The 17,002-nt window shown below is 42.1% G+C and overlaps 1 protein-coding gene across 14 annotated transcripts in view; it reads right to left on the minus strand.

Moving 5' to 3' along the window:
* BCAS1 (brain enriched myelin associated protein 1) overlaps positions 1 to 17,002 on the minus strand; it is a 107,053-nt gene that overhangs the window by 18,279 nt on the left and 71,772 nt on the right. For 5 of the 14 annotated variants that reach the window (XM_070486154.1, XM_014832230.3, XM_014832221.3 and 2 more), the window contains 2 exons: positions 10,831 to 10,872; positions 3,062 to 3,235 (listed from right to left, as the gene is read on the minus strand). The exons of 4 other annotated variants lie outside the window; for them this stretch is intronic. In XM_070486154.1, the coding sequence (XP_070342255.1) occupies positions 3,062 to 3,235; positions 10,831 to 10,872 (216 nt within the window). The remainder of the gene's footprint in view (positions 1 to 3,061; positions 3,236 to 10,830; positions 10,873 to 17,002) is intronic. 5 more of the 14 variants (XM_044748210.2, XM_070486153.1, XM_014832213.3 and 2 more) reach the window with 2 other exon arrangements.

Consider the following 17,002-nt stretch of genomic DNA (forward strand, 5'->3'; position numbering starts at 1 on the left):
TAGGGCATGACAGATGTCTTCTCGATCCCTTGCAATTATTTTGAAAATCGGTAGGAGCCCATAGGATTTTTGTGAAGTGGGATAACTACAAGTGTCAAATACAGTGTAAGGACTTGTGTGACTCTGTTTTCTTTTGCCTGAAGAACAATTATTTGAAAAATGATATTCGTTCTATTTTTATTTTTATGAGATATTAATTTCTGGAAAGAAAAAGATCTTTTTAGAAATGAACTGAACAATGCATTTATGTTTTAAAAAAACTCACCCAAGAGCTCCTTTGCCATGGGATAGTGAAATACGTTATCTGAAAGAAATTTAAGGGAAGCAAAGGCTAAAATGTAGAAAATCAATGACCTGATGAATGGCGACACTGATTGCGCAACAAGGGTGATGCATTTGCAATTGAGTTTTCTCCTCTATTTACTCAATTCTTTTAAAAAAACTGTATTTGGCTAACAATACCTAAAATCAGTTTGAAACATTCATTTATTCAGCTCAAAAAATAAAACTCCCATAGTGATGGGCCAGATCTCTAGTTTCAAGCCCTTAGAGCAGTTTGTTTTTTTCCTGTATAAATCCAAAGACTTTAAATCAGTTTGGAAGTCATGAAACGTTACCCAAAAGTGTTTCCTGAAAATAAGCGCTGAAGCTGACTTCCGGGAATCTACGCTATGGGGCTACGAACATGTGCATCTAGGTAGGTGGACAAGGATGTTCATGTAGGTTAGTGAAGCAGCTGAGCTCACGTGTGTAAGACACATGGTGTGTGCTCACTGAATATGAGATAGAGTTAAAAATAAACATCTGTTTTCCCCTTTAGGTTTTATTCTCCATGAGAACAGGGACCATGTCTACTTATGCTCACTGTTGTATTCCTAGGGCCTAGGATCTAGTACTCAAAAATTCTCTGTTGAATAAGTGAATGAATGAAATGCAAAAAGTTGGAAACAAACCAATGTCCATCACTAGAGCAATGGTGAATCAAATTATGATAAACCCAGACAATATGATGCAATGAAGTTACGGTAAAGAACGAAGAGGCTCTCTATCAGGGGTTGCAAACTCAAATACCCACAGGGAAAGGGCCAGGAATATAAATGAGAGGGAGCTGGGCTGGATGTGACAATGGGGAGTGGTGGGGATTGTGGTGAACTGGAAAACCCATGTCTTGTGTATTTGAATTAATGGCAATGGTAATATAATGTTTTAATGAAAACAAAACAGAACGCAAGACAAGAATAATTAGTTTGGAATTTTAGAGGAAATCCCAACAATCATGGAAACTTTGGAGTGTAAACATTAAAAGGAAGGAATAATGTTCAAGCTCCCAGGCATAGCACTTTTAAGGGGCAACAGGAAATAAGAACAATGGACATTATAAGACCTGACACTGTGAACCGACTGAGGATTGCTTGGGTAAAAGGCATCCTCTTCTGCCTCTATCCTTCTCCTATGAAGAATTAATTCCAAAGAACTCCTATGTTTCCAATTTATTCCCCTAACAGTTGAGACTTACCCACTTTGTATTGTTAGAAAATATTCCCGAACATTATCTAATGGCTAGCTCCAGAGGATGGGCTTAAGTAATACAGCACCTCGTGAGAATGTAAGAAGGTGTTTTGAATGGATGTAGTGGTGGTTTAGAGGTCTTTCATGCTGTATTTGGGGTCTCTTGTATTTCCTCTCTTTTAAATGAAGTCTCATTTTGATTATTTGGAAGAGAAAATCATTCTGTTTGCTATCTTTTTGTGTCTCTCAACTCCATCCAGAAACGAGAAAGCTGGAGCACCCTCAACGTTATGATGAGCTATTTGGGGATCCTATTTGTAATTTAGACGGGTTGCCAGAAACAGGCCAAATGTTCTTTTCTTTCCTCACATCGTGTAAAAATTGGTTTAAACATCTCAAATCTTGATCCCCATTTTCAGCACCAAATTGCTGAGTAAATGGCCAGGAATACAGATGGGGTTCCAGCCATACGGGCGGTCCACTCTACACTCTAGGCTCACTCTACGTTTCTTACTCCGTGAGAATCCAACAGTAAAAGAAAATGATTCCTGCCGACAATTTCTAACAGGGTCACGTCTAAAATGCCTCGACTCCCCCTGGCGAGGGTGTTGTTTTGTTTCGTGGACTAGAAAGAATTCCTTAACACGTTGAGCCTGTGAAATTAGAGAGTTGCTTTCTCAAAGGATTAAATTCCCAATTACTCCCGAAAATAAAGGCACACGATATTGAAATTCTTGTTTTCCATTAAAAGAGAATTAGACCGGTGACCTTTTACATGGGCTTTTGTTTTTTGTCTTCCAACTGATTTGGGTTTTGTTGCATATTATTGAAATTCCTGCATGTTTAGGTATTTAATGTCCATGACTCTTCACAGACACCAAAAGATGTCTGCTCACATTCTCCCAATCTGTACTAACTAAAAGCATGGCAAATTCACCAGCTAAGTTATACATATTCATTATTAGAAAATTATGTTGTCATTTCCTTATTGGAATTATCTAGAAGTCAGCTCTGTCCACGTTTGTGACACTCACATCTCACCTTCAGGATTTTTCCAACATCAATATACAACTTGACTATTTATTACTTAATCCTTTAAAAAATGGCTTATGTTCTTTATGAAAATATAAAAAATAAATATATTTTCAAAGGAAACTGCATATCATTGCCATAATGAGAAAAGCAGTATCGTTTGCCATAAGCAGAAGGAAAATTTAAAAACAAATAAAATTAAAAGTAAATAATAATATTAACTTCTAGGTAGATACCGTTGTTTGCCAAAACTCAGGACCCAAGGCCAGCTCTTTCTTTGTTAAAAGGGAGTTAGCAGGAGTTAAAGAAGGTTAAGGAATATTAGCAATAAACTGAGACTTTCTCTGTGATTGAATCAGAAGGACGAAAGGGAATTTTCTCAATGCACAATTCATATTCCATGCATATTCCATCTACACCCCTTACAATGACGTCTCATGCCGCCTGTGACATGGGTCCTGTATTCTCAGAAGCTGGCCTGGGAAGGTCAGTTTTCCTGCACTGGAAGCAAGTGGCTTACCATTTGTCTGAGAAATGCCATCAGGGAGGTTCTCGGTGGCTTGTGTTCTTCTCTTTTGAGTTTTGCTTCTGCGGGTTCGGCGGCGGCCTCTCCCTCTTCGCTGAGATCCACTGTTTGTAAGGCTGAACCTACTTCCTCGGCCTTTATCACCTCTACTGGTGATGCACACACCGCCTGGATTATTTTGCCAGGTAATAAGACAGTGAAAAACAAACATTCTCCCCAAACATGTTGTATAAAGCAGGGTCCTGATTGCCCCCTGTCCACAGAGGGGCTACAGCTTTGAATCTATGACCATTTCTACACAGGCACATCTTGAAGAAGTAACACTCATGTCACATAACGCGCTCTCAAACAGCCAATTTCTGAACAACTGCAAATAGACTGACTTGGAAGTGGCAAGATTCCTGCCCCACGAAGATACGAGGCTCAGATCAGAAGTTCATTTTGGGGACTGCCCTTCAGCGCATGCTCAGTACCCCTTCCATGCTGGTAGGCCCACCTCTTTGGTCTGCCATCAAGGAGAATTACACCTGGCCTGTGTAGAAATCAGGAGTAATCATTCCCTTAAGCGTGCAACCTTAGAGACAGTGACTGTGACATCTTCCGTTCCATATCCTAGTCCCCCTGCAACTGTGGAGGAGCTGTCTGCTTTGCAGAAAGGATAGTGCGAAAGCCACCAGATTTAATAGACCCAACGTCCTCGGTAACTCATTTCCCACCCCACCCCAGACCAGTCATTTGCCATTGTTATTTAACCAAAGTTCAGGCTTTTAGAAGAAAAATGAACCTGGCAAGAAAACTATGGCTAAGTTCCTTACAGCCCCCAGCAAGGTACCTGGTGAGCTCAGTGCCCCTTGAAAGTCTGAGGGGAGAAGAGGCGGCCAGCAACGAGAGGCCGAGGCAGAAGATCTGATTCACCCGCACTCTGATTCCACTTTGTGTTTTAGGTATGCCTCCCTCCATTTGTGCTGTGCCCTAGTCACACTGGGGACAGTTTTTGCATTTGCCTTGGTCCCTGCAACATGACAGAGTTCAGCGGCCTGGAGAGGGTTTATAATTTCCTTTTTCTTTCCTCGGCCAGGAGTTGGCAAACTACACCAAATGCATCCCAGAGCCTGTTTAGCCACGGCCCTTGAGCTAAGGGTGGATTTTACACTTTTAAAGGGCTTGAAAATTTTTTAAAAGATGAGAAATACGCATCAGAGACTGTATGTGGCCACCAAAGTCTAAAATATTTACTCTCTGGCTCTTTAGACAAGTTTGCTGTCCTTTGCCTCAGAAGAAAGGAGTCTGGAGCCAGAAGCATCTCTGCCTCTGTCTTTGCTGGTGCCAGACCCCTAGCTTCCTTGGAACCTTGCTCTTGCTGTAAGGGAGTAGGGGAGGCAAGTTAGTTATTTCCAAAAGCACAAGATGCTGGTGGAGAAACCACTTTCCTTTCCCTTGTACAGAACATACCATTGGCTTGCAAATGACCCAAATGATCTGAATTGAGAAGAAGCCTTCATCTCTGTGTTGTCAGCTGAAGCAGGAAGGTGTCCAGCGACAAATCAGCATTCAGAAACGCCCCAAATTAAGGCAATTAAGTCACAGCTGTCTCTCCCCACAGTCTGTTTCTTAAAATATTGACACAACTTCTAGCATTTTCCCTTTGTAAACAAAGATCTAGTTTGGGGAATGACAGACTCAAAAGTTCCCAGGAGGCAAGGCAGGTGACATCAGCATGGACTGATCAGATGTCAGACAAAAAGGAGAGGTGGGGACTATGGTGAGCAAGAGTCAAGTTGCCCCATCTAAAGACACTGAAAGAAGAAAAGCACTGGGCCAGCCAAGCGAAACATGTCTGCTGCTCAGCTGCCGGTCTGTGACCCAGGCCTGTCTTTAGGAAACCAGGCTGAGCCTGGAGCCAATAAGAGACTGAGATTGGCAGGCAAATGTGGACATGGATTTCCATATCTAGCCCTGAGTTAATTCAGTTGCATTTCTGAAAAGTAAGCTTCAGCACCAGAGCCCTGGGGCAAGCTGGAAACGTAGGCTGTCTGACATGGGCATTCTGAGCAGCCCCTAGTGCCAGCCTGCCTGGGTCTAAACCTTGCCCCTCCCCCTTACAGAGCCTCTAACCTGAGGCCGGCACTCAACACTTCTGTGCCTTCCTTTTCTCATTTCTCAATGGGGACAGTATACACGTCAGAAAGCTGTTTTAAGAATTAAATCAGGCAATGTTTGTAAGGTTCTTAGAGCAGTGCCTAACACATCATAAGCATCAATTAATACTAGTGGTTGTTACTTGTCCTATGTTGAGGGCTATTTCCTCCATGGGCATGAATTATCTGGAGTCACTCAGCATGCACATGTCCACTATTTAGAGATGATATCAATAACTCTCTCTTACTATGTCAGACACTGTGCAAAGTGTTTTTAACATATTACCTTAGTAAATAGTTACTGAGTTACTAAAGAGTCGTCAGAGTAGATAACATTATTCCTACTCTACAGATGAAGAATCTGAATGACTGAATGACTTGGCCAAAGCCACAGTACAGGTAAGTAGCCATTTCAATGAAGACGGAGTCATTTACGAGTAACTGAATATCTACTAGTGACTTCACCACTAACAATATGGAACAAGAAGTTTCAAAGCAGGAAGTTCTAGGGTTGATTCAGTGGCTTGCCAATGTTTCTAAGAACCTGGGCTCTTTCTATCCTTTGGCTTTGCCATCCTTGTCATGCTGGATTTTCAGCCTTCTACTTGCTACCTTATGGATATAAAGCAGCTGCCATTGTTCCAGGCATCACATCTTCAACCCAATGTCCTAAAAAGGAAGGAAGGTCACAGCGAAATATTTTCTCCAAATGAACGTATGTATTTTTCTCCCCTACCTCAGGGTACATTTAATTGTCCCAAAGCAGGCCATATCCGTACCCCTAGACTACTTATTGGTGAAGAAAACGGGATTATTGATTTAGGCTAACCACAACCAAATACTTTGGGGGTGTGGTAGTTGCCAACCTTGCCTAAGATCAAGGGAAGAAGGGTGGAGGAACGGAAAGTGGCCCTTAAGTAGGTGATGAACAGAGTCTGACTCACTGACTCTGGGTTCCAAATTATTCTGTCTTTGAAGCAGCAAATTCTTTTTTTTGTGTGCAGGGGCCTGGGGGGAGAATTGCTTGTATAATAAGAGGATCAGAGTGTATGGCAATAACTTGCTAAAGCAACTTTATTTGAGTGCCAGTGGTTTTCTTGCTGGGCCTTTCCGAATGTCAAGAGGTGTCGGCACACAGACCCTAGGCCAGAGCCCATTCTTCAACACACAAGTATTTCAGCGGGCGAAGCAAAAGAAGGGACTTCTAGAGACTCCCATTAGCTTTGAAGTCAGGCCAAGAAGTTGGCTTTCAGCAGCCCAGGAAAATCCACTGACACCCGGTGTGGAAATCTAGCAGCATTTGAGCAAAATAAGGATCTGATTTGCATGTATAGACATAAGAATTGGATTTTTATTTGGATAGTTTTCAGATGTCCTTCCAGGCCAGGGCTTTGGAAAAAGTCGTTCCTTATTTAGAATATGTGACTGCATCTGCACATTTCAATTTTGGATATGATGGGCATAATGAAAGTCAGATTCATGCTATATATATATATTTTTTTTTAGGAAGATTAGCCCTGAGCTAACATCTGCTGCCAATTCTCCTCTTTTTGCTGAGGAAGACTGGCCCTGAGCTAACATCCGTGCCCATCTTCCTCTACTTTATATGTGGGACGCCTACCACAGCGTGGCTTGCCAAGCGGTGCCATGTCCACACCCGGGATCCAAACCGGTGAACCCAGGGCCACCAAAGCAGAACGTGTGAACTTAACCACTGTGCCACCAGGCCAGGCCCACATGCTATATTACTGAATCAGATCCCCTTGATTTCAGCAGGGGATATTATATGCTGCATGAAGGTGGCTAGCGTGTTTAACACAGATAATGTACAATTCAGTAAAAGGTTTCACATTTTGCCTCCAATATTATACCATATTTACTCTTGAAATTTGGTTTATACAGTTTTTACCAGAGCTGTGAGTTTTGGAAACCGGTTTATAGCAAAATAGATGTCCTCCACTTAAACTTCACCCACGACACAATGCTATCGATATTAAAAAGGTTTTATTTTAGAATCTTTTCTAGATTCTTTCTGCTTTGATTTGTAACATGATTATTTGATGACAAAGACCTTGTAGCGATTTTACGTTTCCACCCAGTAACTGTGCTCCCTCATTCTCTTCACAGCACCCAGTCTGGCTCTAGGGGCACAGTCCTCCCCAACTTTAAGACTAGGTGTTTGCATGAAGCTGGTTGAGCAGGTCTAAGCCAATCAACACGGTTTAGCTCCTTGACCATACGGGTTCAGGGACGGCAGTACCTATTATTTTCCCAATTACTCATGCCACCTTCTCGTAAAAGAATTGTACATCCATGCCCATCACTGTGTGACTTGCTTTTGCAAATGGAGCGTGTGTAGACATGATGTAAGCATGACTGAGTAGAAGCTTTCGGCGTCATTGCGTGGTTTACCCATGGCACTATTTTCTCTCTGCCACTATAACTGCATGTCCCGGTCAAAGGGGCTGCTTCTTCAGTCTGGATTTCAGCAGGAAGAGGCCATGAAGATCACCCACAGCCAGCTTACAAGAGACATGCAGCATGAGTGAGAGAAAAAAAATCTTTGCTGTTGAAAGCCACTGGAATTTGGGGCTTGCTTGTCACTGCCACACAACCTGGTGAAAGCTGACAAATGGGGCATTTGAATGCATTTGAGTCAACGAAGAGGACAAATTCCATGACGTGGAGGGTTGGTCCTGGAGCCACCTCTCCTTTACTCTGGACCAGGTGATGTGGGGTTGAGAAGGTAGCAGGCCAGGAAGGCTGAGCCAAAAAGAGCCCTGACTCGAGAGCTACTTAAAACAAATTCTACCTTCTTGGCAATGAGCACCAATAAATTCCACTCTCTTTTTAATCCAGATTGAGTTGGGTTTTCTTTCACTTGCAACTGAGAGTTTATTTACTAAGAGAGAGAAACAACAGAAGTACCTGTTTTCTCGATCTTATAGGTCATTGGGAAGGAAAGCTTTTTTTCCCATTAGTTAGAACTAATAATTAACTCCATTAACCAATGGTCAAAATATTTTCAGTTTACAACTGAAGGATTCAAGAACTTCTGTATCAAGATAGATAGATGTTATTTCTGATAGGACCAGGAGCTCATTCTGGGAAAGCACCAAATTTCCATGGGCTTCAAAAGCCTTCTTTTTCGTTTCATGAAAACTTTGAGAAATGTTGAAATCCTTCTTTCCTTTGCTTGCATTGGTTGATAGATTGGTTTTAGAAACTTATGGTAGAGACACTCAAAAAACTAAACTCAACCACATTTTAGCCAGAAGTTGCTAAAGGACTCTTGTATTGTGATCAGTCAAACCTAATTTTCCTGTTCTGAAGGTTTAGAATACTATACGTTGTTTTGATTAATGCCATCTCTCTTATTTAGGAGGAGGAAGTTAAACTAATTGTTTTGCATGTGCCTTCACTCTACGTGGGCACTGAGTCAGCTGTGGGATGTGTAATTTCACAAGGAAATATAGTCAATGAGTCCTGGGAGGCCCTCACTCTTAACCCTGCAACTCCTATGCACTAACAGTTACTGCAGGGGGTGGCAAACTTTGCCTGCAGAGGGCCCTGTCACAACTACACGCGGCTGCCACTGAAGCAGGAAAGCAGCCATAGAAGATACGTGAAGGAATGAGCATGGCTGTGTTCTAATAAAACTTTATTCATAAACACTGAAATCTGAATTTTGTATAATCTTCACACATCATGAAATATTCTTCTTCTTTCAAGTTTTTTCAATCATTCAAAACTATAAAAACCATTCTTAGCTCCTGGGCCATACAAACACACGTGATGGGCTGGATTTGGCCCGTGGGCCACAGTTTGCTGACCCCTGATTGCTGAGTTCTTCCTACGCTTCAGGAACTGAAGTAGGCACGTTACACGCATTATTCATTTAATTCTCACAAGAATCCCAAGGGGTAGGTATGTTATCATGGCCATTTAAGAGATGAATAAACTAAAGTCCAAGGGGTGGCACACCCTGGGGATGATGGGGCCAAGATCACAACATTTTAGCCTCATTCTCTCCAATTAATAGGCTGTTAAAAGATGAAACATTGAAGCTTAAAAATAGAAATGTTATTTGTAGGGCTAAGCAATTTAAAGGACTTTTTATAATGCTTCTTTATTTTCTTGAGAAAATATTTTGCTTTCTTATGTTTCTCCATCAGCTTTTGTGTTATCTTTTGGCACCAATAATTTAACTTTAGTTCATGTTTAGATTTGTTTTAAATTTCACCTAGAAAATGAAACACTTCCTGTTTGCCTGTTAGAGATCAACTCTGCGTTTTAGTATGCAAGCTGCAAGAGACATGGGTTCCTCAGCTAGGCAACTGTGCATGGACCTCTGAAAAGAAGTTTCTCTTCAAAACACTCGGAACCTCAAAGCCACCTGATGCCCCAGATTTAACCTGCAGCTTTTCAATGTAACGGTCATGGGAAGAAGACGCGTGGAGGTCCTCCTCACAAGTTGCCGAAATAGAGACTTTGACTTTCTAGGAAATAGCCAGTAAATTCATGAGAATTTTCTGGAATTACGAGAGCCCTAAGCTTTGCTGAGCTTCTAAGTCTGGTTCAAAAATGAAAGAGAGAGGAAGAGAGAGGGAGGGAGGTAAAAAAAGACAACAAAAAAGCGGATTTCAGAGATCTTTCTCCCAGCAAGAATTATAACATAGCCATTCCAGTTTTCATTCTACACCACAGACAACATTTCTGGAGCATATTTGGATTTCCAACATCTGTTCAGTTCCAGAAACTAAATAAAAATGAAAACCCAAACTCTATCCATGGCAAGCAAACAAGAGACATCTAGAAAGAGCAAACATATTTTGCTTTGGCAAAACGATAATGTGTGTTTTTCTCTCAAGGAACTGTGAACTCACTTATCCCCATTATAAAATTTTCCAAAGACTGCACTTCTTTCAGAGCAGAAAGCTGCTGTTTGGGGTCTGAAATTCATGAGGCCAATCAATTTCACTGGAAGATGTTTTGGGAAGATATGTTCTTGTGGCGTCTCATAAGAGCCATCTCCTTCAGACGTGAATGCACTGTCTCGAAAGTTTTGACCATTGCTCTAGAAGATTAAAGGCCAAAACAACACTGAGGCTCAACCTATCTGTCTCAGGTGTAGACCCACGGAGGTGGCTCTCTGGCCCAAGACCAAGAATCCCGGCATCTATTGCAGCAAGATGTTCTCATGCCTAATGCCACTTCCTGTCCTGGGTACCACCCACAGTTAGTTGAGAATCTGGGTTGCCATGGAGATAAAGGTGAAAGCGCAATCAAAGTAGAATGAAGCAGAGGGTGCAGCATCATTATCCCTTAAGGAAGTGTAAAGATGTTCTTATGTTTGGTAGACTCTTTCAGCCCCTAAATGAGAACAAATTATAAAAATGTAGACTCTGATTTTGCATTTAGTTCTCACTGATTCAATGGGCATTAAAATATTCATCCAAAGTTCCTCCCCAGCAGTCCCTAATCAGGTAAAAGGGCGAAAGAGTCTACAGCAGGTGATAACACTTGGAGCATGCAAGAACACAGGACCACAGAGCTGAAATGCCCCGTGGTCCCACATGCGGAAGTTGAGAATGGAATGATTCTGTCATTTCATGCGTAACTTACATTCTCCTCTGCACCTGTGGGGACTGAATCCTCTTTAACTGACTAAAGGGAAGATAAAAACAAAAGTAAGAGTCAGGATGTTACCCAAAAATGATGGGTTAGTGGAGCTAACAACCCTCTGGTGCAATTCATGGACATCAAATTGCTTATGTATACCTGGTTCCAAGAAGAACTTGAAGGAGGCTTACGCAAATGTAAACAGTGCAGCAAGATAATATAAATTACCTTATGTGTTTTCAAATGTAACAAAGAGAAAATAAACACAGATGCAGTCAGGACGCCAATGGAACGAGGAGAGGGGTTGCTACAGAATATACAACATGAACACATTTGTCTTGACATTTTCTGGTAGCTGATGAAGAGGGAACTATGATCAATCACAAAATACACAGTCACTGTTAGGTAAAAACAAGTAGCTGCTCAGGAAAATTTTGGTAGTAAGTCTGGAGAAATTCATCCCGTGGTCCTTACAGAGCAAGCAGGCACTGTGTAATAAGCAGGTCCTCAGCGTTATCCTGACAGAGCACAGTGTCCAGCATCAGAAGCTGCTTCTTACATGAGCCCTCAGTATGGGCCAATTTCATCGTGCCAAAGTTTAGTTCGGTTAAAACACTTCTATGGAGGGCCAAAGGGCTGGAGTCCAACACATCCAACTTCAGATAGTATTTCTCCTTGCAGTAATTCTGGCATGCACAGTCTTGTCCCAAATAGGGGACCAGTTACTGGATTCTAGCACGGGTCAATGCCACAACCATTATATCAATTTGCCAAGCTCCCCTGTGGAGGTCTTCTTTCCATCTTTCTTGCAGTCTTTATTAAACATTTTTGGGATGGTGGTGATGTTTACAGACCACTTTGAGATTCACTTGCCAGATCTAGACTCTCTTGCCAGAAAAATAAACATGAACAACATATTTTGCAAATGATTTCAGGGTGTTCATAGACCCCTGCATCTCTTCTCTTGGATTCCAGGTTAAGAACTCGTCCCTCTATCTATTTCGTTCCAAGTCTTGCCTTTATTTTTACCTTGAAAACATCCAGTGGGAGGGGAGGAAGGGAACTGACACTTACAAATACATCTTCTGCACTTGGTGCTTTGTACACATTCTCTCAGTTAAAGCAGCCCCAAGTGGTAAGTATGGTGACCTGATTTGCTCAGCCAGAAATGGAGTACACAGAAGGGAAGCCACTTGTTCAAGGTGGTGCTGCTAGAAGGTGGTGGAAATGGTTCTAAGAGCCAAGTTTTCCCCTAACCATGATAACTTCAAGGATCAGAAACACATTTTTTGGTCACTCTGTGAGCTTCTTTCTCCAATACCAGATTAGTTTTCTCTCTGGTTGAGTTCTTCAGCTTGGATCATTTCTGTCTATCTATCTGCTTCTCACACTGAAGCTTATCTGGGAGCAAACATGTCCCTAAAAAGGATTGTGGCTTTTCTGGAAGCTTCAGGAGACTATAGAGCATTTAGAAGGAATTGCAAGTAGTGTAGCTTTCTTGGAATTACACACCTTCCCCCGGAGACCAGTGGATGCTATTTAATATTATGAACAGGTAAAGAATTAAACAATAGTTTCAAAGCCAGACCTCTTCAAACCTGATGCACAAAAGTTTCAGGAGTCAATATACTGTCTACATTAGGCTGAGAAAACCCTCCCGCTATTTAAGAATAGCAGTTTTAATTTTTCAAACCCTCTTTCCTGTCCCAGTTGGTTGTAATGAGATGAGTTTGTCTCTTTGGTTTCCTGTGTCTGGAAAGTTCTCAGCCATTGATTGCTCACTGCTTTCAGGGGAAACTGGGAACTTGACGCAGGTAATGGTGAGGAGCAGAAAGAGCTTCTTCTGGAAACCGATGTTTCCATCATCTTGATTACAGTTTCAGACTTCCAGATCTTTCTGAGGTTTCAACACTTGGCATTACAAATATTGTCTGTTCCAAGAGAAACTGCTATTTCCTATTTTAAAGTTACACTACCCAGGACAAGATTTCTTATTTTGGGAATTCATCCAGTTGAGCATTTCTCAAACTTTAACAATTTGCCTACCATTTTCATGACTCTTGACCTGTCCATGTATCATCTGAATTTACTTGATATTTTTCTTTAAATTGACTTACCATTTTACTTATATATTTTAAAAGAAAAGATCTTATCATTATAATGTGAATGTATTATCAACATCCTTGATGTAAATAGAAGTATGTATTAAAACGACTGCAAGGAATAAAACAAAACCACTCATTAAATTCTAATTATTTTTGTCTTTGTTAAAAAGGGAGATCAGCAAGTGTTAGCACAGTGAGAAATGCCTTTTAATATCAAGAAGAGACTTTCTTCGTAATGTCACCAGAGGAATTGGAGTAGAATGGAAAAGGAGATGACGTCATACTATGTGACCAATTACATTTTTAGGGCTGTGTCCAAAACCATTCAAAATCGTTTTGCACATTTTTGTACATTTGCACACTGGTTTATGGGTGCAGCCCTGATGTCAGCAGTGGCTGAAATATCCTGTTAGTATAAGGACCCCAAACTGGGTAATGAGAGGCCAGGTTCCTGTTTGCCTTTAGTATTTGCCACATGGAAGAGAAAACCTGCTCAGAACCCAGGTCTACAGCATCTTGAACTGGGGAGCCAGGTTCAGATTCACTGTTTTAGCTGTGCAACCTTCGGCAAGTCAATCACACCTCTCTGAGCCTCAGTTCACTTATTCAAATGTTGGCTGTTAGACTATCAATCATAGAGTTGTTTTAAGGAATAAATAAAATAAAGCATGTGAAGGGAAGGTCATGGCTGAAGCAGGCCGAGACTCACCTGTGTCTGGTGGCTGGAGTCAAGCCGCACAGCTCCTCTGGGTACATATATGAAGACCTTCATTTACATAGGAGCTGGAGACACTGGAGGATGTATTTATGGTGGGGAGGAACAACTTGAATCATGTCTATAATTAGGGTTCAGTCGTCTATAGTCTTTTCTAGAAGTCAGGATGTATAGGATGGAGCAGAAATAAAGATTTTGAGAAATGGACACCAGGAAGAGAATTCACCAGTAGAAATAAGGACTCCAGGCGCACCAGCTACCTGCAGGGTCAGGTTCTGGGTGGGAGGCGGGTGGCTGGTAGAGCCTTTCAGCTCAGCTCCCCTTGAGTTGAGTTGTGCACTGGGGAGAACAGGGCCGTGTGGACGCCAAGGATGGGTCTTGTTAAACAGTGTCGCTCTGTGGCCCAAGTAGCTGCAGTGAGATTCTCTTCCCCGGGCTGAGCACAACACAGGAAGAGAGAGCTTTCTCCCCACGGCTTTGCAAGTGGCACACGAACCACGGCAGCCTGGTGAGGACCAACAGCCATGATGGGTCAGGCGAACTGGCATGGATCTTCTTGGCAGCTCTGCTGGCAGTGATGTGGCTGGGGAGCGATCACCCAGTAGGGACACCTGGCAGCCCAGACTGATTCATGATGACCTTTCTTGGATTCCTAGAACTTTTTGGATGGGATGATCAGGGGTGTAGATTTATTTATACCCATCAGTCTATGAGAATTGCTGATATTTATTTTGTATATGTAAATCACTTAGCATAGACACTGAACATAGTGTAACAGTAGCAATTTTTATGAATGCTGGGGAGAACTGGCATAAGCAAGCCTACTCAACTTAAGTCTTTTCTTGCCTTCTTCCATGTTGCTTTTGAAATTTCCTTAAGTCTGCTCAAGCCAGATACATGTTTGCTCCGGAATCCCTGTGCACAGACAGCTTGAACACTGCTCTCAGGTGATATTAGTTCCAGAGTTGGAATGAGGTGGCAGGGGAACGCAGGTCTCAACTAAAATCTTGAGGATCTGCTCCCTATAGCATAGTGGCACACTGACCTTTGTCAAACAAAAATGCTACCTCATACTAACTTCAGCCCACTGGGCCAGTATTTTGAGCTCTTTATTGTTTATATTCTGGACTGCATTAATGAGCTCTCCCAGCTTCTGAACTTGGTAAGTGTGCTTCACAGGTCATTGACCAAGTTACAGATAGAAACTTTGAATAAACAGGGCTGAGGGCAGATTCCAGAGGCCTTCCCAAAGAGGACTTCTGGCATGTGGTTTTGATCCTTTAATAAATATTCTTTGTTGGCTTGCGTCTATCCATCTTGTGATGCATTAGACACAACTCTAAAGAACTGAAAAAAAATGGTAATCCTAACAAAGATAATTATAATGACAGCAACCCACAGTATTGGCCTTTGTGTGAGGCAGTGGGTTAAATGTTTTACTTTGGCATTCCATATTGGTCTTCAAAATGGGAGCACATCTCCCTTAATTTCTAGGCCTCTGCTCCAGAATCTATTAAACTTTGCTGCCACCCCAAAACCATAGCTTCCTTTGAAAAGGTTTGAGGTGTGTCTCTGTTCTCCTCCAGAGCTGACTGATGTGTGACAGCATCCCCAGTGAACCAGTTCTCTGAGCCAAGCCTGCATCTCACCTTTAATATGTATTTGTACCCAGCATGGTTTCCATGCCCGATACACAATGACAAATGAAGGCCTTGGGCAGCTTCTCCCTTTTCTCCTGATGTTTTCCCATAGGAGAAAGGCTGTGAGCTGAGGAACCAGCAGTACCAGATTCCAATTCATTATTTTCCACCGTCAACGAGTACGTCATGATGGATAACCTCCGAAGAGCAGGAAAGAGGACTCTTCCACACTGGGACTGTGTTCGAGAAGGGAATTTGAGAGACAAGAAGGAAGAGTGGATGGCGCTGCTGATGGAGTGACTCAGTTCAAAGTGAATGAGAGAGAACGATTTGCAAGTGCAAGCTCGGTTTCTGCAGACCAAAAGGCATTTATTAGGGTCTCAAGCTCTCTAGTCAGAGGAACACAATTAGCTCAGGGGCGAATCAGGAAACACACAGAGCGTGGGATTTTCGTTCGAATCTCAAAACCAGAAACAGTTCCAATCTTCTGCAAAGAACTGGACATCTGGCTATCATCTGGTGAGTCTAAAAATTATCCAGCCTCATTAACAACAACAACAACAAAAATCCAGCTTGAAATCCAAAGAATCCTGTTTGGAGATTAATGTTGCCAAGAATAAGGAACGAAATAGCACATAAACTTATCAGCATCAATGTGAATAACAAGGATGCCTCTCCTTTGAAGAACACAGTCAATTCTTAAAAGAATGCTTCTTTAAAAAACTGTCACATGGTAGCACTTAAGCCAACAGACATTCATCCTGTTCCTAGCAGGTCTTCTGGAAGCATCATTTGATCACGTGACAGCTGTTCTGAGTTCATTGATTTCACAGTAGCCCCAAGACCTCTTCTATCAAGTCGAGATATTTCAGTCCATCTTTCTTCAAGTGTTTCCATAATTGTTCAGCCATATGCCAGGCTTCCTTAACCAGGATCCCTGTGGATTCTGGGATCAAATACAGGATTTTGTATTTGAAACAAATAACCCAGACGATTCTTAAGTCCTCTTAGCCTATTTTGACCTACACTGACTGCTCCCTTTTCTAGACTCCCATAGCATCTGTAGCCTGTACTCCTCAGATTAACACTGGGTTCCACACTTCACTGTTTCGGAAGGGGCTATCACTCACTGAAAGCCAGTCCCTTTGCATTCATTTTCTGACTCAGTCCTCCCCATAATCATGAAAGGCAGGCTTCACTGCCTACTTTCAGAGCGGAGGACGGTGAGGCTTGGGGGGTTGAAGTCCTCTGCTCAAATCCAAACAGCCAGTAACCGTCAGGGCTGAGACTTGATTCTCTCTCTTTGGCTTCAGAGCTCACATTACTTTTCCACTCCATCATCTGTCTCCCCCAAAGGAAAGCAGGGAAAGAGCTGGTCTGAAGATATTCCAAATGTATCACTTCCTAATTGTGTGCATGCACACATGCAAACACAGGCACGCATGAATGCATTGTGTCTATATCTCATTCCTCCACAGGGATTTCAAGTCTTTCGATGGTAGCAAATGAGTCATATACTTGTTTCATACTTGGAGTGCTGTTGGCACCAGAAACCACACACAGCTATTCAGATCATGACCCTCGACTATTCGGACTTGAAGAAATAATGATAACATTGTTCACTGAGCACTTACTATATCTCAGGCGCTCTCTATGTACAATTATTGGACTCTCATAACAACACTGTGTGATAAACATGGTCCTCATTTTACAGA

Source organism: Equus asinus, chromosome 15 (assembly GCF_041296235.1).
Source record: "Equus asinus isolate D_3611 breed Donkey chromosome 15, EquAss-T2T_v2, whole genome shotgun sequence".
Classification (NCBI taxonomy): domain Eukaryota; kingdom Metazoa; phylum Chordata; class Mammalia; order Perissodactyla; family Equidae; genus Equus; species Equus asinus.